Genomic DNA, 22707 nt, shown 5'->3' on the forward strand with positions numbered 1-22707 from the left:
GGGCCCATGCTAATCGGCAGGTTTGTTCCACTTAGTACTGGAAGCAGTATGGGCTGTAGCACTGAGAGAAGTCACGTTATATGGGAGGACAGAGAATAACGCACAGACAATATTGCTCCCCTCCCCCACCAGCACTGACCAAGGAAGATTTACAAAGAATAGCTGACAAGGCGACAGGGAAAGTAGAAAATTTGGACAGAAGATCAGCATGGAGAAGACAATAATACGGCAACTGGAAGACAGAAGGAAAAAGGTAAAGATCAGAGAAAAAGGACTAGAACACGCGGGAAATCTTGTGTGCCTTGGAGGACTAGGCGTGGAGAATGGGAATTGTTACAAGGACACAAAAAGACTTGGACTAACGGCTACTGTATTCAGAAAACTGCAAGATCTGGAAGGCTAAAGACATTTTGAACAAGGTTAAAGAACAAGGAAATCGGCACGTATGCGATGACTGTCAGGCCGCCACTACCGTGTGGGTTGGAATGCTGGGGTCTGAGGAAAGCTGACGAACACGATTTTGTCTTCAGAAATGAACTGGCTGAGGGGAATGCTGAGAGCGTGGAGGCCCCAGAAAATTAAAAATGCAGTCATAAGAAAACGTAGAGGGCAAGAAATAACGCTGTTACAGAGAGTTCAAGAAAGACCACTGCGATCGTGCCGATGTGTCGCAGATGGACTTGAAACGGACACTGCGTAGCGTGATACATACCAGGGCGTAAAGGACTTGGAACAGAGGGAGACTGAGGATGCATTGGACAGACACAGTGAAGAATGACCCAAAACAAAAAGCTTTAAGGATGAACGAAACCGGTACGAGGTAGAAAGCAGTGAAAAGATTTCATTTGGCTGGCGGACAGGAACCAAAGAAGAGGAGGAGTAGACTGTGCTGCAGCAGTCACAGGATGCTGCTCTGGGGATGGATCAGACACCAGGAGACAGCCCAGGCACCTCAGCAGACGGTTATGGCTTCAGATGCTCCAAAGCAAGATACAACCCTGCACCAGGAAATGCGCTGTCACCTGAGCACTCTCAGCCGTATTCCCTGTGCTGCAGCGCGCCTGCCCCGAGATGGCCTGGGGTGTGGCGGCTGTACCTGTGAGCATGGACAGGGTGGTTGTCTTCCCGGCACCGTTGTGTCCCAGAAGGACAGTGATCTGCCCCTCATACATGTTCAGGGTCAAGTTCCTTACTGCCTCCTTGGTCTTGCTCCCCACTTTGAACACCTGCAGAAGCAGAGAGAGAAGCCGAGTGTTAGAAGGAAACACACATTCATCTCGCCCACCCATTGCACCCTTCATCCCACAGCACATACCACCTCCTGATGAGGCCACCTCATGTCTTGGGAGACCACCCCTAAGTGTGTCCAAGCAGAGCAATTTCAAATCTACAACATTATGCAGCCAGTGTATGCTGATCCCTCGAGTGGCTATATTAAAAAGTTGGGTTTCTCCATATGCATAGACAGATTGTTTTACCCCATTGCAAAAATGCTACCACCTATGGCGTGAGCCTTGGCTACTGTTTAACAATGCCCAGCAATACTCTACTCAGGAAGATGGCAGCCTATTGAAATGGGAGCTATGATTAGGCAGTTTTTAAAATATAAGAGAGGGCATTTCAGACCCCTGGGAAAGGACAGGTGTGCCCCAAATTCCCTCCCCCCAAGCCCGTGTCACAACCACCAGCCTGTAGGCAGATGTCTTTTCAGCACCCATCAGTGCCACGCCATCAGCTACAGGGATCTGGTGTAGATCAACACTTCCTGTCCCTCCTCAGCACACGTAGCCGGACAATCAGCAAGAGCCTGGGAAGCCAACCCAGTCCATTGTTTAAAAGCCCAAAGCCCGTGTAACGAGGGTGTTTACACAGCAGCTTGCACATCATGCACAAAGCTGGACGACGGGCGATCCCGGCCAAACACACAGTTCAAATTTCTGCATGGACAGTACAGAACAGGGTGTGGTTCCTAGGGTGGGGACGGTTTACCAGCAGGTGATTGCAAAAGGGGAGGAAAGGAGGAAGCTAGCTCAGTATTTGTTAATTGATGCGTCAGGCATAGGGGGAGCACGATGTCAGGAGAGGGCAAAAGGAAGGACTTCTCAGTGCAACGGGATGCATGCCCACTAGGAGCTCAGTGCCCGTAGCTAGCATGGCAATAGCCCATCTCCATAGCAGCACAGGACCCACTGAATGCCAGGAGGGGTTTTTTGCATGCATGGCTGTTGCAGCTACACCCCAGCCTTCATGCTCTTTTTTGACAGAGGAGTTGTGTGCAGCCCTGTACTCTGTTGCCACTGCTCCAGGTAGGGGAAGGGAATGAGTCTGAAGTACCAGGAACCCCGCTGAGGTCTTCCAGGGACTCCGGTCTTCAGAGCATTGTAACAAACCCTTTAGTCCAGGGGGTCTCAAACTCAAATGACCATGAGGGCCATATGAGGACTAGTACATTGGCCCGAGGGCCGCACCGCTGACCACCCCCCCGCCCACTGCCACTGCCCCGGCCCTGCCCCCGCCCCGCCCCACCCCTTCCCCACCTCTTCCCTGCCCCCATTTCAACCCCTTCCCTGAAATCTCCACCCCAACTCCGCCCCCTCTCTGCCCCCAGGGGGTACAGGAAGGGTACAGGGTGCAGCAGGGGGCTCAGGGCAGGGGGTTCGGTTGCAGGACGGGTTCGGGGGGGCGGGTCTGGCCCAGCATGCACTGGGGGCAGGGCAGGCTCCCTGCCTGCCTGCCCTGCCCCATGCCGCTCCCGGAAGCGGCCGGGACCTGGGGGGGCACAGGGGTCTGTGTATTGCCCTGGCTGCTCCTCCCGGTACCTCCTCCAAAGCGCCCATTGGTGGCCGATGGGAGCTTCGGGGAGGTACCTGGAGAAGCGGCCAGGGCAACACACAGCCCCCTATGCCCCCCCCGCCCAGGTCCTGGCCGCTGCCCCCGGTGCATGCCGGGCCAGAGCCACTCTAGGTAAATGCTGGGGGAGGGGGGGGTGTGCCACGGGGAGCTGGGGGGCTGCAGAAAATAACCCTGCGGGCCGCGTGTTTGAGACCCCTGCTTTAGTCATTTCGTGCAATCCCCATGGCTCGTGAAAGTGACAGACTCCAAATAGTTAGCCCTGGTCTATACGTAAAATGTAGATCAACCGAGGTATATCACTCAGGGGTGTGAATTAAGTGCTGTAGTTAACCTAAACTAACTCCCAATCTAGCCACAGCCAGGTCGATGAACGAATTCTTCCACCAACCTAGCCACTGCTGCCTGGGGAGGTGGGTTACCGACACGAATGGAAAAACCCCTTCCATCGGCAAAGGAAGCATCTACTCTACAGTGCTTTCGCCCGTAGTGCAGATATATCCCCAGCGGCTGCTGCGGGGGGCAAGGGTGAAGGGAGGGAAAGAGAGCCGAGTCACCCCACCCTGAGCATTGCCACTTGCTATTCCTGTCTGAAATTGCATGACCCATGCCAGCACGAATCTATGTGGTGCTTGACTCTTCCTGCTGGTGGGATCTCTACTGCTTGCTCCAAAAGACCTGCAACGTGTTGCTGTCAGATTGTCCCTGCTTGCTGGGCAGGGGCTGGTCTGGGGGACTTTACCTTGGAAAGGTGCTTTATTTTGATCCCTGACACCAGATCGGCAGGCTCTTCCTCAATGTACTGGCTTTTCAGTGCCTTCTCCGGGTCCTCCTCTTCCTCCTTCTCTTTCCCCAGGACGGTTCTGGGAGTCCTGCACCAGTACGAGGGCTAAGAGGAGAGACAGAGAGAGAGGATAGCCCAGCTGCCACACAGCAACCTTCCCTCCCGCCAACCAGCATAGCCCAGATGGGATTTGGTCTGACACAGCTCATGCCGATACATCCCACACATGGAGCCGTACAGAGCACCGACAAAGAGACACGTCCTATAGACACAATTCAGACAGGCTTTAGAAATACTCCCCCTTTCAAATCAGCACTTTGTGGGATCCGGCTAGGAATGGAGAGTCTCCAACACAACAGAAGCTGAGGGTGCCCAGCGCCTCCCAGGATCAGGTTCCTGGGCCATGAAATCCCCTCTCTCCCCACCCCAAAGGGGAGCCCCCTGATTATCTCAAGACTCCCAGGGGAGCCTCAGACTCTACTGACAGCCGTTTCCAAAAGAAAAGGCATCAGGAGAATTAATTCACTCCTCCACTGATGCACTCTAGCTTCCAAGAAGACAGTTTTAGTGCTTTGTCATTAAAAAGTAGAGCACTGACAGTAGATCAAAAACTGGCTGAAAGCTCTTGGCCTTACGTGCTGGTCCTTCTGCTTCTAGCCAGAAATCCTTCACTGACGCTACGCATCCTCATCATGTAGGTAGTCGTTCTCATAGCGCTCATCGTTATGGAGATGACAGCAGCACAAGGTCCCCAGGCACCACCCACCTAGCATGATATTGGCCAAGGAATGTACCAAGTGGGACACTGGCTCCCCAAGGCAGGGGGTTGGGCCAATGAGAGTGGAGGGGGGTAATCGGGACTGCTCAGAGGGCTGTCACCTACTCTTCAAATCTCCCACTGCCCCCATCCTCCCCGCCCACGCAGCATTTTCAAACGCATTAAGTGAAAGGAGCCATGAACTTCCACTATTCAGAGGCTGCAATCACTCTAATCATTGGGGGAGCCATGCTCTCAGGAGTGAGAGGGCCACTCATGTCTTAGCTGGAAGGAGGGGCCTGACTTCACTCCTGTATTTGGCTCTCCTGCCTGCTACACAATCCTCTGCCTGCCACACGAGTGGGCCTGACCCGTTCCATGCTGTAGGGGAAAGTGTCAAAAGTCATCGCATCAGGTTACTATTTCCTGATCTGAAGGGTCTTGGCACTCCCTGTGCTTTCCAGCAGTCTGCAGACCAACCTGCCAAGCAGAGAACTGGCTCCCGAGCCCCACACAGGTATCCTAGAGGAATGCGCTCGGCTCTGTGTGCTCCCACCTGCCCTACAGAGCCAGGCACTGAAATGAAAGCATGCTGGGATATGGATTTGGGGGCAAAAGAAAACACCACCGTGTGATGGCCGATGCTCGGTGGCCCTGTACCACTTGCTCTTGTATGGAGCTCAGTTTCTGCCAGGTTTCAAACCCTAAGATCTAGTCACTTACATGGCTGCTCTCTGAGCCTTAAGGCAGGTGTTTGGGGTGTGGTGGCATGACTCACAGCATCACATGTGCCAATAAACCCCAGCCCAAAGATCTGAAGCCAAGACCTGGAAAGCGCATTTCATTCTCAGTGCAAGGCTCTTCAGATAAGGCAGCACAGGGCTTTGGCTGTCAAGTATGGGGCACAGATGCTGAGACTAAGCCCAGAAGAGACCATTGCAATCGTTTTAGTCTGACCTCCTGTATAACACAGGGCAGAGTATTCCTATTTAAGCCCTGTTATACTAAACATGCAGGGTGTGAGAGCAGAATCCCTGCGTTTCATCTCAGACGTTGCCAGCGACGGAGCGCACAGTAGCGGTGCTCACCATCAAGAAGAAGTACCATGGCTGCGGCATGCCATACTCCCCTGGGAAGACGGCCTCCACGTACCAGGCCACCAGGCCATAGAGGACAGAGTCCAACAGCAGCATCCCCAGCACCTGTGCAAAGGTGAAGTTATCATCCACGCTGACTGGCTTCATGAGGTCCTGCCACTGAACGCCGGTCCCTGAAAACACATAAGATGGCGTTTGCATCTGCCAACGTGCAGCTACAGTCAGTAACACATCGTAACACCTCACCCGCAGGCTGGGAGAATACACACAGTGGTGCACGTTCCCCGGGACTGTGAAATAAGGTATCACAATACAAGTTGGCTGCTAGCACACTGTGCACGCATTTGTGGCAGGCAGGGGGATAGAAAACACATCTGAAAGCAAGACACGATAAATATGTTTAGCACATGCCTGTAACTTATTGTCTGGATTTAATTTACAAAGATCTGCAAAAATGTGTTGGCTAAATACCCAAGTTACTACATAACCTTTTTCTCAGCAGCCTTGTTCTATTCCCACCCCCGAGTATGGCTTCAAAAACTCCACCTGCACTAGGAATCAAATCATTGCTAAAAACATTATTCTAGAACAGGACCCCCGAGCTGGCAAAGAAAACATTCAGTGCTAGTGTAGATCAGTCCACCCAGCCTCAGTGCCGTGTCCACACTGAAGACATGTACCATTTGGTCTGCCTAACACGCTTGTAAAACCCCTTGTGTCCCCTTAGGAGTGCTTTGAACAGCATCCCTGCCAAATACCGCTTGGGTTAGTGTAATCTTCACGTCAGTCTGCACCATTTCCCATCTGGGCTCCCACATGGCCTCCACTGTAGTGTCTAAGCACCTCTCATACATTAGAAATTATAGCCCATGGCACCCTTGCCAGGTACAAATGTACAGTCAATCCCCATGTTACAGATGGGGAACCGAGGCACAGATAGGGAAAGTGACAGGAGCTGAACTCGGATCTCCTGATTCCCAAATGGGGCCCTTGATCACAAACCATCCACCCTCTTTTGCACCTTCTGACACTGTACCAAGGAGAGTGATTTGTGTCTTCTCCCCTAAAAATACTACCCATGTCTCAATCTCCCGCTTAGTGTCATCAATTCGCAAAGAGACAGACTGCTTATTAACATGGAAATTAGCAGGGGAAAGATGATCTGGATGCAATTAATGTCAGAAATTACATTCCGCAGAGTAGTATTAACTTTGTAATTAACAAAAGCAAAACCACAGAAGAATCCTAGCTTTGCTGGCCAGATCCAATTTGGACATGAGGTGCTTCCAACAAACTGAAGGCAGCTCCTTCAGAGAGTTATCAGTTATCCAGAACCTCGAAGCCAGTAAGTGTGTGCATTGACAGATCCCCTCCTTTGGATTAGCAAGCCAAGAACTGACTCCTGCTCTCACTTATACCAATGGCAAGACTCCTTCAATGGTACAGGATCAGAGTCAAGTCTCACGGTTCAAAAAAGGAGGCCAGATTAGAGCCTGACTTTTCAGTCTGGCATCAGAGTGCTTAACATCCCCAGTCCTGGAACTCTACAGCTCAGGGCACGTCTCCAGGCTGACTTCCAGGTGCTTGGCTTCCCCAGCTGGGCCTGCACATTACTACAGCAGTGAGAGAGAGAAAATCACTCACCTTTTCCTTCAAACATGCCTATCAGCTGTGCCCCCATGGCCATGGCAACATTGGAGATGAGACAGGACGACAGTTTCTGACTGTGGGACATCAGGTCGTAGCGAGGCGAAATAAAGAAGTAGGGGATATAGGAGAAAAAGTACAGGAAACCCCCAGCGGCAGCTGCCACATTTGCTGCAAGTGCAGAGAAGGGGGGGAAAAAAGAAAACAAATGTTCAACAGTGTAGTGACAAACACAAATGGATACTGACACTGCACACTTCTCTAGAGCTTCCATCCAAGTAGATTTAAGTATTTGGCAAAGGCGGGTGTTATCTCCATGACGACGATGGGGAAACAGGCACACAGCGACTGAATGATTGGCCCAGGCCACACAGTAGGTCAGAGGCTGAGTTGGGACTAGAGGAGAGTCTCCCAACTTCCCTGCACTAACTATCATAGAAGATTAGGATTGGAAGAAACCTCGAGGGCATCTAGTCCAACCCCTTGCTCAAAGCAGGACCAACACCAACTAAATCATCCCAGCCAGGGCTATGTCAAGCCGGGCCTTAAAAATCTCTAAGGATGGAGATTCCACCACCTCCCTAGGTAACCCATTCCAGTGCTTCACCACCCTCCTCGTGAAATAGTGTTTCCTAATATCCAACCTAGACCTCCCCCACTGCAACTTGAGACCATTGCTCCTTGTTTGGTCATCTCCCAACACTGAGAACAGCCAAGCTCCATCCTCTTTGGAACGCCCCTTCAGGTAGTTGAAGGCTGCTATCAAATCCCCCCTCACTCTTCTCTTTTGCAGACTAAACACGCCCAGTTCCCTCAGCCGCTCCTCGTAAGTCATGTGCCCCAGCCCCCTAATCATTTTCATTGCCCTCCGCTGGACTCTCTCCAATTTGTCCACATCCGTTCTATAGTGGGGGGACCAAAACTGGATGCAATACTCCAGATGTGGCCTCACCAGTGCCGAATAGAGGGGAATAATCACTTCCCTCGATCTGCTGGCAGTGCTCCTACTAATGCAGCCCAATAGGCCGTTGGCCATCTTGACAACAAGGGCACACTGTTGACTCATACCCAGCTTCTCATCCACTGTAATCCCCAGACCCTTTTCTGCAGAACTGCTGCTTAGCCAGTCGGTCCCCAGCCTTTAGCGGTACATGGGATTCTTCCATCCTAAGTGCAGACTCTGCATTGTCCTTGTTGAACCTCAGATTTCTTTTGGCCCAATCCTCTAATTTGTCTAGGTCACTCTGGACCCTATCCCTCCGCTCCAGCGTATCTACCACTCCTCCCAGCTTAGTGTCATCTGCGAACTTGCTGAGGGTGCAATCCACACCATCCTCCAGATCGTGAATATCGGGCTGCACCATGCCGTTTCAGCAGGCTCTGGGAGATCTTACGGCATGTGCTGGCCCAGTTTGGAAAGGTTTGGCATATAAACTTCCCGTGCACCACAGCTTTTAATAATAGTGGTGAAAGGGGATGTGCATTGACAGCCCTTACTGAGCATCAAACCAGACAGCCCAAGTGACTGCACGCCCCATGCACAGCCTACCAGTAATGAGAACATGCTTTGGAGCCCTTCCCAGCATCCTACCATACAGAGTACGGCAGCCAAGGACACCTGCAGCCTCCCAAACTGAAGCCACTGCTCAGTGCTCATCTGTGGAGGAGAGCAGGCTTGGTTTTGTAAGTCACACCAGGAGACAGAAGAAACCAAACCCTTCCTCCACCAGATGAGTCCTGCCCTTACCAGGTGGGAGGAGCATCAGCAATTCAACACACAGACCCTTCCCATTCGAAAGAGGGATGTTTACAAGCCACGACACTGACACAGATCCCATAGGGAAAAGCTTCTCCTACTGGGTTGTTTCAGAACAAACTGCTCCCTGGGTCTCCTGTGGAAAACTGCTGGAGGGGCTGATGGAATATTTGCCTGAATTCTTCACCCAGCACAAAAATCCAGAGCAACAGCTTCTCTAGCCTGGCTAGAAGTCACCTTCCCACTTGGATTGTTCCCTATACAACAGGAATAAGAGCCATTAGGAGACCAAACAATGGACAAGTGAGACCAGCAGGTATTTCCATTGCAGTTATTGGCCTGGAGGAATGCACCTGCTCTGCTGGTTTTATGGCACACTGCTCATCCCTCTGTCCCCAGCGCGCTCGTGCTTAATGCCCAGTGCCAAATGGACAACTGCGCAAAGGTCCCACAACAATCAAACCTTCAGATGGCTCCCCTGGTAGAGCATCAAACTCTCTGTAAAGCACGGGCCACAACAGTCCTACACAAATAAAGCTTGCTGCCTTCCAAGGCTGGAGGCACTAGGTTAGAGGCGGGATTTCATTCCTTTAGTCACTAGCCAGGGGCCACCCAAGTTCCATTCGGGAGGATACCAGGAAAAAGCCAGGAATTCTAGTCAAATCCCCTGCCCACTCACAAGCAACCAACAGCCCTTTGCTGAGGAAGAGGGGCAAGTCACCCCTTGTTTCCCCACAAAGTGCCCACACAGCAAGGGGCATTCAGAGGAGCTAGCCCAACACTGTGATATTTAGCCCCAAAGAACAATCAGTGCTCATGAGTGCTGTCGAAACTAGTCCAGCCCCTGCCCTTTCCACCACATGGTGAAGAGAAACTGCAAAGATGGAGCTGTGGGGCTCTGTATTTATTGGCTCTCAGTGGCTCCTATAGCAAATCTGCTCTGTTTATAAGTAACAACTTGGCTCTGCAAGGTCCATAGGATCTGAGAGTCAAGCTGGGCTCTTTCCTTCGCACACATCCCCACTGGTAATAAAGGTTCCGCAGGACAAAACCCCTTAGTGACACCTATGCAGCTCCCTGCCACTTGGTATATCATTCTGTTGATCATTCTCAAGGCAGATCAGACTCTAGGTGACTCTCCCAGAGGTGGTCTGGCTCTGCTGGGCTAATGGGAAGATCTTAGTAAAGTCGGCAGCTAGGATCCACACGGGGAGAGGATACGGTGCCATTTCTATATGGGTGTCCATGTTCCAGAGCCAAAGCAGCCTCTCTGACAAAGAGCATGAAAGGTTAACAGTATGGGCTCACCTCTGGAGAAGAAGGTGCTGACCATGAAGCTGAAGGAGATGGAGGAGATGGAGAAGACCACCAGGAAGGTGAACACCAGGGTTGGGTCACTGTTGGTGAGTACCGCCCCCTGCTGGCTTACCTACAAACAAAATCCAGGTCATGAGTACTGTTACCCACATGGACACATCTTGCCTGGGAACTGGGACCTGCAATCCTCATGGTGCAGATGGAGGCACAGAATGGGCTCAGTGGTCAAGAGAGATAAAGAAACTGTGTTAAAGATACCAAAAAGAGCTTTCTACCCTACAGTCTGTACCACTGCACTGAGCATGAATTATAAGCTGTGATTATCCTAGTGTAGACCAGGCTCTAACGAAGAGTGGCCTTTATGCCCCCAACACTTCAAGGACTCCTGTAGGCTAACCACTGGAATGGCCAGACTGGATCAGACCCGTGGTCCCTCCAGTACAGCACCCATGTTTCTGACCGGGCAGCACCAGCTGCTCCAGCGGAAGGCACAGGAAACCCTTCCCCAGCAGTTCTGGGATAGCCTGCCCATGAGGGAAGTTCCCTCCCATTGGTTAAGGCTGCATACAACCTGAAGCAGGAGGGTTTAGATCACTTCAAAAACCCTGCGTGATTTAATCCTTTAATAATCAGATGTTCCTGCTAACCATACGAACGTCCCATCCCTTTCTGAATCCTGCTAAGCTGTTGGCCTCAATGATACCCTGTGGCATATCACAAGCTGTATGAAAAGCAAGCTATGCTGTCTGCAGAGGGGGATTCAAACATTTACAAAATCGAATGCAGCAAAGGCCCAGCCTGAAGTAGCAAAATGAACTTCCCCATTCCGAGAAGGGGCAGGCACCCCCCTTACCAGCAATATTGACTTCGAAGTCTTACCCCACAGCTGCCCCTTTCCCCCTGGTTTGGGATAGTGAAGAGAAAAGCTGCCTGGATCGAAGGAGTGGAGAGCAGTGGGGAAATATAATTCAGCAGCATCTTTGAGTCAAAGGGCCTAGGACAGCGCCCTCCCCCTACAATCTAAAGCCACCTGAAGATGTCTGTCCATGCAAGAAAGCTACCAGCTCTCCCACCGCCATCCCCAGGGTGGTTCTGACATATACCTTGGAAGCCTGAGCCAGGACACTCACCTTGACACAGAAAAGCACCGTGACGAAGAAGATGGACACCAGGAGGAAGAGGAAGAACATGAGGAACCAGGCGCTCCAGTGCAGCCAGTTACTGAGGCCCATCATTCGCATGTACTCCTGTGGGAGGCCAACACAAGCTGCGCATTACCCTGTGCCGTGGCAGCCAGCCACTGGCAGGCAGGCAGGCAGGCAGACAGCTGCCTGCTGAGAGCACCACGATTGGATTTTCCGTAGTGGGACAGAAAGAGGCTGCTGATGAGAACGGGGCACCATGTGCTAGAACCAGGCCCAATGTGGACAAGCACCGTGCAGCTGTCACCCATGTGCAGTTCTATTTCAAATCCTAGCCTGTCTCTGAACAACCACCACCAGTGACTCTGGATGACACAGGGGTCACGCTGGGGTGGCAAGAAGAGCAAGGTTCCCCTGGAGCACTGGGTGGAGACCCAAACCCATTTGGATAGAGGATAAGGCCAGAAGGGACCATACAATTATCTGGTCTGACCTCCTGCACAACCCAAGAAAAATCTCACCAACCAAAGAGGAACTGAACCCTGGACCCTAAGAGTAACAATCTGATGCTCTAGTGACTGAGTTACCTGAGCTCATGGTTGCCTAGACACCAGTCTCTTGATATGAAACAATGCATCGTGCCCAGACGCTTAAAGAACTCCCCCCCGCAACAAACCTCACTACGCCCCCAAGCCACCAGAACTCACAACTGTTTCCATCTCCTCCAGAACCACACTTTAGGCATCAGACTCAGACGCAAGACAGCAACCCGCCTGCCACTGCCACCAGATCTAAGAGCCTCGCCAAACAGACAAAGATGCACGGTAAGGCGGCAGAGCTGAATTCCTGCAGCAGGATCAGCTACCTTCCTCCTTGGAATTCACTAGCCCTCCACAAACCTGCTTTCCTAGCAAGAGTGGGATTTTGTTTACAATTCAGCAGCTTAAAACCTTTAGAACATATCTGGCATGGGTAAGCAAAGCAGTTAATGCAGAGTTATCTGTGCCTGTGCTTAGAGACCGAGCCCAAACTGATCACAGGCTTTTTAATCCTTCCGATGAGATTGCACTGCATGAAGCTAAGCAAGGCTCTTGCCATTAGTTGTTTTTCCTCCAGGGCTATTTTTTGACGTCTCCTTTTGCACACCATTTTCCACCCACTCCCTCGCTTCCCCATCCCTCTCCTCTCCCTTGTTCCACCAGACTCCAGCCCAGGTGGAGTGCTCAGGTCTCCCTCCACAGCCCAGGACAGCATCCTTTCCCCTTGTGTTCTCCTCACAGCTGGCTACCAGGGGCACAGACAAGCAGCGTCCTCCAAGGTGCAGGGCCAGGCTGCTGGGGCAAGCTGGCCAGCAGAGCAGAGCGACCTTGCCGGCTCACCTTCCCAATACGATCCCCTCCCACCGCACGGGAACAGCAGGTGACCACTCAAGCGCCATTCTGTCTTGGAAGCCACGGTGCTGATCTCCCCCAGACTCGAACGCTCTGGCAACAGCGCACAGTGTCACTGCCGCAGCAGCAGCTCAGCCCGCCAGGAAGCCAACAGTGCCCTGGCCATCTGCCTGGCGTTTACCTTCAACTTTTTCTCCTTCTCGTGCACAACGGCACGGACGATGTTGAGCGAGGTATAAGTGAAGCTCAGCATGAGCAGCAGGGGCAGCTGGTTCTGGATGGCCAGTAGGAAGAGGTCATTGACGTATGGGGGGTAGGGGAAGCGCCGAACGGTCACAGTGACCCCCTCCAGCAGGCGGGTGGTAGAGGTGTTGGCATGGTATTGCATGATGGCTCTGTCCACAGCATGCTGCACGGCCAGGAACCCTTCCCGGATGTAACCTGTGAGGAAGCACAGGGCGATGAGTGAGAGGCACTGCAGGAATGGGGCAGCCGGCTGCCCCAATAGGTGAATGCTTCCTGCCGGCAAATGGGTGCGCACTGTGTTATTTGTATTAGCATAATGACTGGGGGCCCAGACATGGAACTGGACCTGACGGTGCTAGGTGCTGTACAAACACACAACCTGCCCCAAAGAGCTTACACTCTAAACCAGGGGTGGGCAAACTACGGCTGGAGCACCGGAGGGGTGGCCAGCCAGCCGTTTTAAGCCAGCCCTTGAGCTCCCGCTGGGGAGCGGGGCTTGCCCTGCTCTGGCTCTCCAGCCGGGGAGCAGGGTAGGGGGCCGCTCCACACGGCTTGTGGAAGCAGCCACATGGCCCCGCTCCGGTGCTCCAGCCAGGGAGCAGGGTCGGGTGCAGCTCCCGGAAGCCGTGGCACGGCCCCCCTCCAGTGCTCCAGCTGGGAAGCAGGGCTGGGGGCCGCTCCACACGGAGCCTTCCCCCATGCCCCAATCCCCTGCCCTGATCCTCCTCCCACCCTTGGAACCCCTCGCTCCAAGCCCGGAGCATCCTCCTGCACCGCAAACCCCTCATCCCCAGCCCCACCCCAAAGCCCACACCCCCAGTCACAGCCTGCACCCCTTCCCGCGCCCCAATCCCCTGCCCCAGCCCTGATTCCCCCTCCCGCCCTCCGAACCCCTCGGTCCCAGCCCAAAGCACCCTCCTATTCCCCAAATTCCTCATCCCCAGTCCCACCCCAGAGTCCACATCCCCAGCTGAGTTTTTACTTCTTTCGATCTTAAAGGTTTTCTGTTGACCTCAGGGCACTAGTCAGAGACTCAGGAGACCCAGGTTTGATTCTTCACCCTGGATGACCCTGACCACCACTAAACTTCTCCAGGCCTCCATTCCCCATCTGTACAAAATGGGGATAATAGCACTGTCCTGCCTCACAGGAAAAATACATTAAAGATTGCCAGCCGCTTAGCTACTGCAGTGATGGGAAACATGTGAGCATCTTAGACAGGCTCTGCAGGACGAAGGACAGCAAAGAGGTAGAGATAAACCCCATGCCGTTTCTGCCGCTGCCCAATGGAAACAAAAGGGTGACTGAGGTGAAACTGGCTGGTAGAGGGACTAATTGATGCTAATTGGAACCCTGTCTGGAGAACGCTGCCTCCTTATGAAGCATAATGTGTCAGTGGACATACAGCCACTCCGTGCTGTGGAGCTCACAGTGCCCTCTTCCCAGCGTCAAAGTAACATACAAACCATTCGTTTGCTGAAGAGTTATCAGTGCAAAACCAAGTGAACACACACACACACACACACAGAGCCTTTAAGAAATGGCACTGATGGGCTCTGTAGGGAACTACACCCACATTCTCTGCCCCACTTGCAGGGACAGAAGCCACGGCCTTGTGGACGGAAGGAGAGTGCCCCGACTCAGCCTGGCTAGTGATTTCAGGGGGAGAAGGACTGCTCCAAAAATTAGCTTTCATGCAGCTCCAGCTAACAGCATTTCATTACAGCTCTCGACGTGCCTCTGCACAGCCCAGAGAGTTGGCCCCCAGGCGAGATACTGGAAAGCATTTACTTTTTGCTATCCTTGTGGTTTTAGCTGCAAGAGGCAGCATGGAAATCAGAGAGGAGCAAATGTAGCCAAGCTGGGGATACAGAACTCTCCCAGCACTGCACCACAACCACACATGGCACATTAAAGCGCTGCTGTGGCAGCACTTTAGTGTTGCCAGCGTAAACTAGCCCTTACTGAACATCAACATAAATGGTCCAGTGAGCTTCTTGGCCAGCTCTTTTAAAACTCTTGGATGCAAGTTACCTGGGCCTGCTGATTTAAAAATGTCTAACTTTAGTAGATGTTTTGTTTTATACTTTGTGGTTCAATAGTCTGCAAGCCAGGGAGACTGTCCTCTCTAAAATAACCCAACTAGCCTCAAATACCTCATGCCTTTTCAGTACCTCTGCTCTAGTAAACTGGAACCACCTGGCAAATGTGCCGTCAGCGATCATCATGCGCTGGCAGACAAGCAGCTGGATGCAGACATTCCCTTATTCTCTGTAACAAGGGGCTGTAAGTTTTATTCCCTGGCTCAGACCTGGTAGGAGGAGATTTGGGCCTCTGATATACACAGGTGATTTCTGAGGCAAGGGGGTGACCAGATGTGCTGTGCTGCTCGGCACAATGGCTTCACTGTGCTCGTTCCATTTCGGTTTCCCTCTTGCTACACCACTGTACCTGCCATGTCTTGTACCTACACAGGTATGTGCCCCTCCCTAGTATGATGTATGTTGAAAGAGAATCACAGCTTTGTCCATCATCACTGTGATAGTCTCTCCGTGCTGTTTCAGTGGTTTAACTCCACAACTGACTTAAAGTGGGGAGGTCAGCAACTCTTCTGGCGGTCCGCATAATAACAGTCCACGCTTTCCCAATGGAACTGGTGGGAGCTGTGCCTCTGCCGAGAACCAAATTGCAACGTGTGCAGCAATTCAGCCCAGCTCCCATCTTCGGGCAAGTTCAGTATCCCAAGCTTGGCTTTATTTGCTCCTCTCTGATTTCCACGCTGCCTCTCGCAGCCAAAACCACAAGGGTAGCGAAAAGTAAAGGCTTTCCAGTATCTCGCCTAGGGGCCAAAGCTCTGAGTGAGAAAGTTGCAGCTCTGTTAATTGCCAGTGCAGACAAGACCTTAGTCTTGGAACACAGAGAAAGTTCCAGAACATTGCAAAAAAGCTATTGTGCCAGTACTTAAAAAGGATAAACGGGACAACCCAGCTAACTATGGGCCTGTCAGTCTGACATCAATCCGAGGAAAGATAATGGAGTGAAAGATACAGGACCTGATTAATAAAGAATTAAAGGAGGATAATGTAATTAGTGCCAATTAATATGCATTTATAAAAAACAGTTCCTGTCAAATTAACTTGACTTTTTTAGGAGATTACAAGTTTGGTTGATAAAGGTGGCAGTAGTTTGATGTAATAGACTTCTGTAAGGCATTTGACTTATTACTGCGTGACATTTTGATTAAAAACTAGACAGATATAAAATGAATATGGCACACTTATATGGACTGAAGACTGACTGGCTGGCAGGCCTCAAAATGTAACTGTAAATGGGGAATCAAACAAGTGTTTCTCTAGTGGGGTCCAGCAATCTGGATCACTTGGTAAACTGGGCTCAAGCAAACAATGTGCATTTTAATAGGATTAAATGTGAGTGTGTACATACAGGAACAATGAACGTAGGCCACATGTACAGGACGGGGAACTATCCCTGGAAGCAGGGACTCTGAAAAAGATTTGGGGGTCATGATGGATAATCAGCGGAACATCAGCGCCCAGTGCGATGCTATGGAGAAACGGGCTAATGCCATCCTGGGATCCATAAACAGGGGAATTTCCAGTAGGAGCAGAGAGGTTATTTGACCTCTGTATATGGCGCTGGTGCAACCACTGCTGGAATCCTGGGTCCAGTTCTGGGGCCCACAGTTCCAGAAGGATTTTAATAAATTGGAGAGGGGTCAGAGAAGAGCCATGAGAACGATTAAAGGATTAGAAAACCTGCCTTATAGTGATAGATAGAGCCCTTGAGTCTATTTAGCTTAAAGAGAAGGTTAAGGGGTGACTTGATCACAGTCTCTAAGTGCCTACATGGGGAATAAATATTTGATAATACGTGCTTCAGTCTAACAGAAAAAGCTATTACATGATTCAATGGCTGGAAGTTGAAGCTAGACAAATTCAGACAGGAAATAAGCTCTAAATTGTTAACAATGAGGGTAATTAATCATTGGAGCAATTTACCAAGGGTTGTGGTGGATTCTCCAGCACTGACAGTTTTTAAATGAAGATGGGATGTTTTTCTAAAAGCTCTGCTCTGGAAATTGTTTCGGGGCAAGTCTCTGGCCCGTGCCGTGCATGAGGTCAGCCTAGATGATCACAATAGTCCCTTCTGGCCTTGGAATCTATGAACCCCAGAGAGATGCTGCTCACCTGGAGTCCCTCCATCAGGGAACTTGGCTTCTCTGGGGCCCGGTAACTGGAAAAGTGGGAACAGGTAGCTGGTGTGCCAGTCACGGTCGAGGTTCGGGTTCAAGCCTGTCTGCTCGTTCCGGGGGGCATTCCGAGGGCTGTATTTGAAGCGCAGTTGATAATTAACCTACAAGGCAACAGAACGAGAAGGGCATTGGAGTCAGAAAAAAATTAGGGGATTGTGGAGGAGGCAACAGAGAATCAGAGCACGACAGAGCGCACCAGTGAGAAGAAAAGGGAGGTGCAGCTCGGAGCACCCCAAAAGACCACTGTGAGGCAGTCTTCCTCCAAAAGCATCACTACAGGCCTGCTGTCTCTGGCCTGGACAGTTGAAAGGATACCAGTCCCCCCATTCTGCATTTAGCACTGGGGGCGCTGTGCCGGGGAGTGCTGTCTTTCATATAGCTATCTGGGTACTTTGATGGCCCCCATCACTATGGTAACCTCGGTACTCTCCTCTGCCACCGTGGCACTAGGAAGTGCTCATGGCTCCTGGAGCTAGCCCAACATGGAAGCGTGAGCCGCTCGGTGCACCGTAACATTGTAACCAGGACACCCTCTCTCTCTCATGTCACATTGCGGCGGCCGTGGGGGTCACCACACAGCTCCGAGGAGCGCCGGCCTTTGTGACGGGGGAGGATGCTCACTTCTGAAAGGGCCTGGCCTGCAGATTCACTTACCTGCAGCGGCAAGGGGTCCTTGCTCTGATTGAAGCAGTGTTTGAAAACGAGGGCGGCCAGCACATTACCCGAGCGGTTATCAAACTTCACGTAGTCCTCAAACTCCCTCTCCGAAGGGAACCCTTGAGCTGCAGAGGAGGGAAATCCACGCAATGAGCTGCCTATGATGGGGGTGGGCTCTGCGGCTGTGAGGGAGCGCACTGGGATGTTTCCGAGCCAAGGCCTTTTGAGTTTCAGTCCTAACAGGCTGCATGGGGAGCATGGTGGGTAGTGGGATGATTTCCGAGCTCTGCTTTGATCAGAGACATTGGCTCCGTCTCCCACTTGAAGGCAGCTCCCAGTATGATGCTCCATCCCCACCCATGCCAGAAGTGCCAGCTCCTGATACCTAGGGGTTATGTTCTTCTCCTGTCACAAGAAAGGAAGCTCACCCTGTCCCCCAATACTTAAAGAAAAAACAACGGGAGAGTTTGGTTCATGCACAAGAAAGCCCAGCCACACTCAGACTCTTCTTAGGCAAGGCCTACCAATGGTTCTACCAACTCCGCCCCTCCTTTTGTGGCCAACAATGTCAGGACCCTCCCCAGAGCAGGCTCACCAAACCCATCACATGACAATGTGATTCTGGTCTGGGACAGCTCTTCTAGGGCTAGAAGGGCTCCCTCCAACAAGGCTCAGCCAGGGTAGGGAGTGAGGAACTTTGCATTGCTGCTGGCAAGCTGTAGCTAGTGTGTAGCTATCCAGAGAACTTCACTCGCCTGGGTAGAATCTGGCACCTTTTACTGGCATTAAACTAACTCAAGACCAGAACAAATCAAATGTTGGCTAAGGTGGAAGGTCTGGTACTGATCCCATCGAGTTTATGCTGTTAAAGGGATGCTGCAAACTTGGAAGCCTAAACAATATGAAAAGGGAGTTAAAAAGCAATTTCGGGATCCAGTCTTGAATCTCCCTGACAATTCCTATGGTTGCAAAAACCCCATTTCCCTATTTTTAAAGGTTTTTCTCTCCAGTGCTGGGTGAAAGACCCGTGCAAACTACAGGGAGATACAGATCATTAGAGCTGATGGAAAAGGGAATTTCCATTCCGTGGGAAATTCCAACATTCACTTGTTTGCCAAATTGGAATGAAAAGAAAATGTTCCACAAAATGAAACTTCCAAAATATTTCAGAAACACTCAAAATGACAACAAAATATTCTGATAAGGTCAGACGATGTCACAACAGAACACAGGAGTGAAAATGAAGTAGTTCCATAATTTTCCATTGAAAATTTTGACAAAAGTGAAATGTTCCCGCAAAACATTTCCATTTAGCTGAATCAGCATTTTCCAACAGAAAATGTTTTCAGCTGGTTCTCCCTATCATAGGGGGAAACCAGAGAAACTGACTAGACAAAGAGCTGTCAAATGCACAAAATAAACAAGCAGCATAAAGGAGATTGCTAGTTTTTCTAATCTCCTTCTGTTAGTCTCTCTCAGGTACTACTTTGACAGGAGGTGAAAACTTCCAGAGAAGAAGTCTGGTTTTTAAGTGACTACTTTAATTACAATAGCAGAAGGCTCAGCTCTTAAGATGAAGCTAGCCACATCACTGTCACCTGATGCCTGCACTGGATTTTGAATTCTGGACACTAGAAATGTTTAACTAAGAGCAATTTCCATTCCCTTCTGAAGCTGCATCCAGGACACTTAAAACAGCCTCATCACAGATCCCAATTCAGCAAAGCACTTACGCACATGCTTAGCTTTAAAAGCACTTTAAAAGCATTAGGGGGAAGGGATAGCTCAGTGGTTTGAGCATTGGCCTGCTAAACCCAGGGTTGTGAGTTCAATCCTTGAGGGGGCCATTTAGGGATCTGGGGCAAAAATTGGGGACTGGTCCTGCTTTGAGCAGGGGGTTGGACTAGATGACCTCCTGAGGTCCCTTCCAACCCTGATATGCTATGATCTATGATCACTTAGGATAATCTCATCTCTCTTCAGCAAAGCGAACATGCTTAAATGCTTTTCTGCATAAGGCCATACGAAACGCGTGCCCACACACATGTACACACCAGTTTCTACACTTAAAAGACCTCCCTCCCCTCCAGGAACCCTCAGCCCATTCTAACCTTTGATATTGATGTGCAACGCCTTTTCCACCGCCTCCGCGATGCTCTTCACAGCAGTGCTGTTGGAGGGGATGTAAGCTAGCTCCCAGGGGTTGAGCTTCCGGTGATGGAAAAACCATGGCAGCTCGTCCACTGACTGGCTGGAGTAGATAGTGGCATTGGGGTGGCTGATCGAATGCACTCTGTTGCGGAGTGCAATGAGGATTGCGGCAAACAGCAACGGCAAGCACATTTCTATGACCGTTACCAAAATCTGTCGCTTCTGCAGGAGAAATGAGGGAAAACCAGTTAGATTGGGAGGCAGGGGATCAATTTAGCACTGGGAGGGAAATTACTGCTCACATACGCCAGTACTACACATAGTGAGTCCACTGCATTTCACTGTAGTCATAGCCAAAGGCAAAAGTGATGACCATTATTTGCATTGCATTGGCAGAGGGACCCCAATCAAACCAAGACACAATTGTGCTAGATGCTGAACAGGCAAAGGGAAGAGACAATCCCGGCCTCCAAGATCTTGTCATCTGGGTTTTGTGGCATGAAGCACAGGGTGAACAAACCAAAAAGGCCTGGGGAGTTAATAGCGAAACAAGCCAGTTTGAATGAGGTTCAACAAGGATAAGTGCAGGGTCCTGCACTTAGGACGGAAGAACCCAATGCACAGCTACAGACTAGGGACCGAATGGCTAGGCAGCAGTTCTGCGGAAAAGGACCTAGAGGTGACAGTGGACGAGAAGCTGGATATGAGTCAACAGTCTGCCCTTGTTGCCAAGAAGGCCAATAGCATTTTGGGATGTATAAGTAGGGGCATAGCCAGCAGATCGAGGGATGTGATCGTTCCCCTCTATTCGACATTGGTGAGGCCTCATCTGGAGTACTGTATTCAGTTTTGGGCCCCGCACTACAAGAAGCATGTGGATAAATTGGAGAGAGTCCAGCAAAGGGCAACAAAAATGATTAGGGGTCTGGAACACATGACTTATGAGGAGAGGCTGAGGGAACTGGGATTGTTTAGTCTGCAGAAGAGAAGAATGAGGGGGGATTTGATAGCTGCTTTCAACTACTTGAAAGGGGGTTCCAAAGAGGATGGTTCTAGACTATTCTCAGTGGTAGAAGAGGACAGGACAAGGAGTAATGGTCTCAAGTTGCAGTGGGGGAGGTTTAGGTTGGATATTAGGAAAACCTTTTTCACTAGGAGGGTGGTGAAACATTGGAATGCGTTACCTAGGGAGGTGGTAGAATCGCCTTCCTTAGAAGTTTTTAAGGTCAGGCTTGACAAAGCCCTGGCTGGGATGATTTAATTGGGGATTGGTCCTGCTTTGAGAAGGGGGTTGGACTAGATGACCTCCCGAGGTCCCTTCCAACCCTGATATTCTATGATTCTATGAATCCTAGCAAGGTTTTGATATAGAGTCCTGATGGATGCAGGAGTACTCAACTCATGACACGTCATTCCCTACCCTCTTCACCTCTTGTGCACAGATAACCCTTCCTAGAGATAAGGGCAATTGCATGCAAGAAATAAACAGGAAATACATGGCTCTCCTGGCCATCTCTGGGCACTCCACAGATATCAAATTATGACACTGCATTCTTGCAAGGATGGAAAGGGGTGCTTGGTGATTTAGTACCACTGGGGTGAAGGACAGCAGCGTTACCCAATAGCTTAGGGCTGGGAGTGAAGAACAATAATGCATTCAAATGGAAAAAGGAGATGAATGGGGCAAGCGGAGCTGGCATTAAGTCAGAGCATAATAAGGTTAATTCTCCTCCTCCAGCAAAAAGAGGTCTTTATAAGCAGGTCAGCTCTGACACAGGGGGAAGGAGCACCTCCAACACCACTTCTTGCAGCTCCTCAGCAATTCCCTGGAGGCCACTATACATCAAAGCACGGAGTCTGATTAGATGATGAGATCTGACAGGTTCACAGCACAAAGTGGAATAGGTGCAGATTACAGCAGGGCATCAAGAATAGTGGGAATCTGACCAGCACAGAGCATGCCCAGCTGTGGGGCTATTCAGCAGCACTGGAATCTGACAGTACATCTGCAAAGTCACCTCGTTTGGTTTTAATGTAAATACTGGACAGTTTATAGTATAACACTACAGCAGCTCCAAGCATGACAGCCAATCACACCACATCTATAATGGTTAAGGCCACTTAGCTGTCAATCACTCAAACCCTAGATGCAACAACACTTTTACATAGAACTAGAGGTGCGGCATGCACCCCGTACAGCAGGGAGAATGCGCCTGAGTCCAAAGCCTCTGCCTCAGAAGTTAGCCTACACTGGAGTTTTAATATCAAGTGAACGGAGTTGACATTTAACTCGAGTTAACACATGTGAATGCACTAGTCTAGACACTCCACATCTCTGGCCACAAAGGTTGGTGGTAAACGGAGGGCTTCGTCCTGGAATAGGAAGCATGTAGACCAGGAGTGGCCAACCTGAGCCTGAGAAGGAGCCAGAATTTACCAATGTACATTGCCAAAGAGCCAGAGTCATAGATCAGCAGCCCTCAGCCGCCTATCCCTGACCCCACCCCCAGCACCTCCGCCCTCTGGCAACCTGGCGATCAGCACCTCCCACTCCTTCCTGCCTGCTGCAATCAGCTGTTTCACAGTGTACAGGAGGCTCTGGGATGGAGAGGGGAGGAGCAAGGGTGCAGCAGGCTCAG

General features: G+C 50.9%; 1 protein-coding gene across 4 annotated transcripts in view; it reads right to left on the reverse strand.

The window, feature by feature from the left end:
- ABCA3 (ATP binding cassette subfamily A member 3) overlaps positions 1-22707 on the reverse strand; it is an 87892-nt gene that overhangs the window by 39436 nt on the left and 25749 nt on the right. For 3 of the 4 annotated variants that reach the window (XM_073362876.1, XM_073362874.1, XM_073362875.1), the window contains exons 3-12: positions 20029-20290; positions 17915-18042; positions 17196-17361; positions 12923-13182; positions 11339-11455; positions 10200-10320; positions 7133-7306; positions 5480-5661; positions 3593-3739; positions 1097-1226 (exon numbers count right to left, since the gene is read on the reverse strand). In XM_073362876.1, the coding sequence (XP_073218977.1) occupies positions 1097-1226; positions 3593-3739; positions 5480-5661; positions 7133-7306; positions 10200-10320; positions 11339-11455; positions 12923-13182; positions 17196-17361; positions 17915-18042; positions 20029-20290 (1687 nt within the window). The other variant, XM_073362877.1, reaches the window with a different exon arrangement.

The sequence above is a fragment of the Lepidochelys kempii genome, chromosome 10 (assembly GCF_965140265.1).
Source record: "Lepidochelys kempii isolate rLepKem1 chromosome 10, rLepKem1.hap2, whole genome shotgun sequence".
Lineage (NCBI taxonomy): Eukaryota > Metazoa > Chordata > Testudines > Cheloniidae > Lepidochelys > Lepidochelys kempii.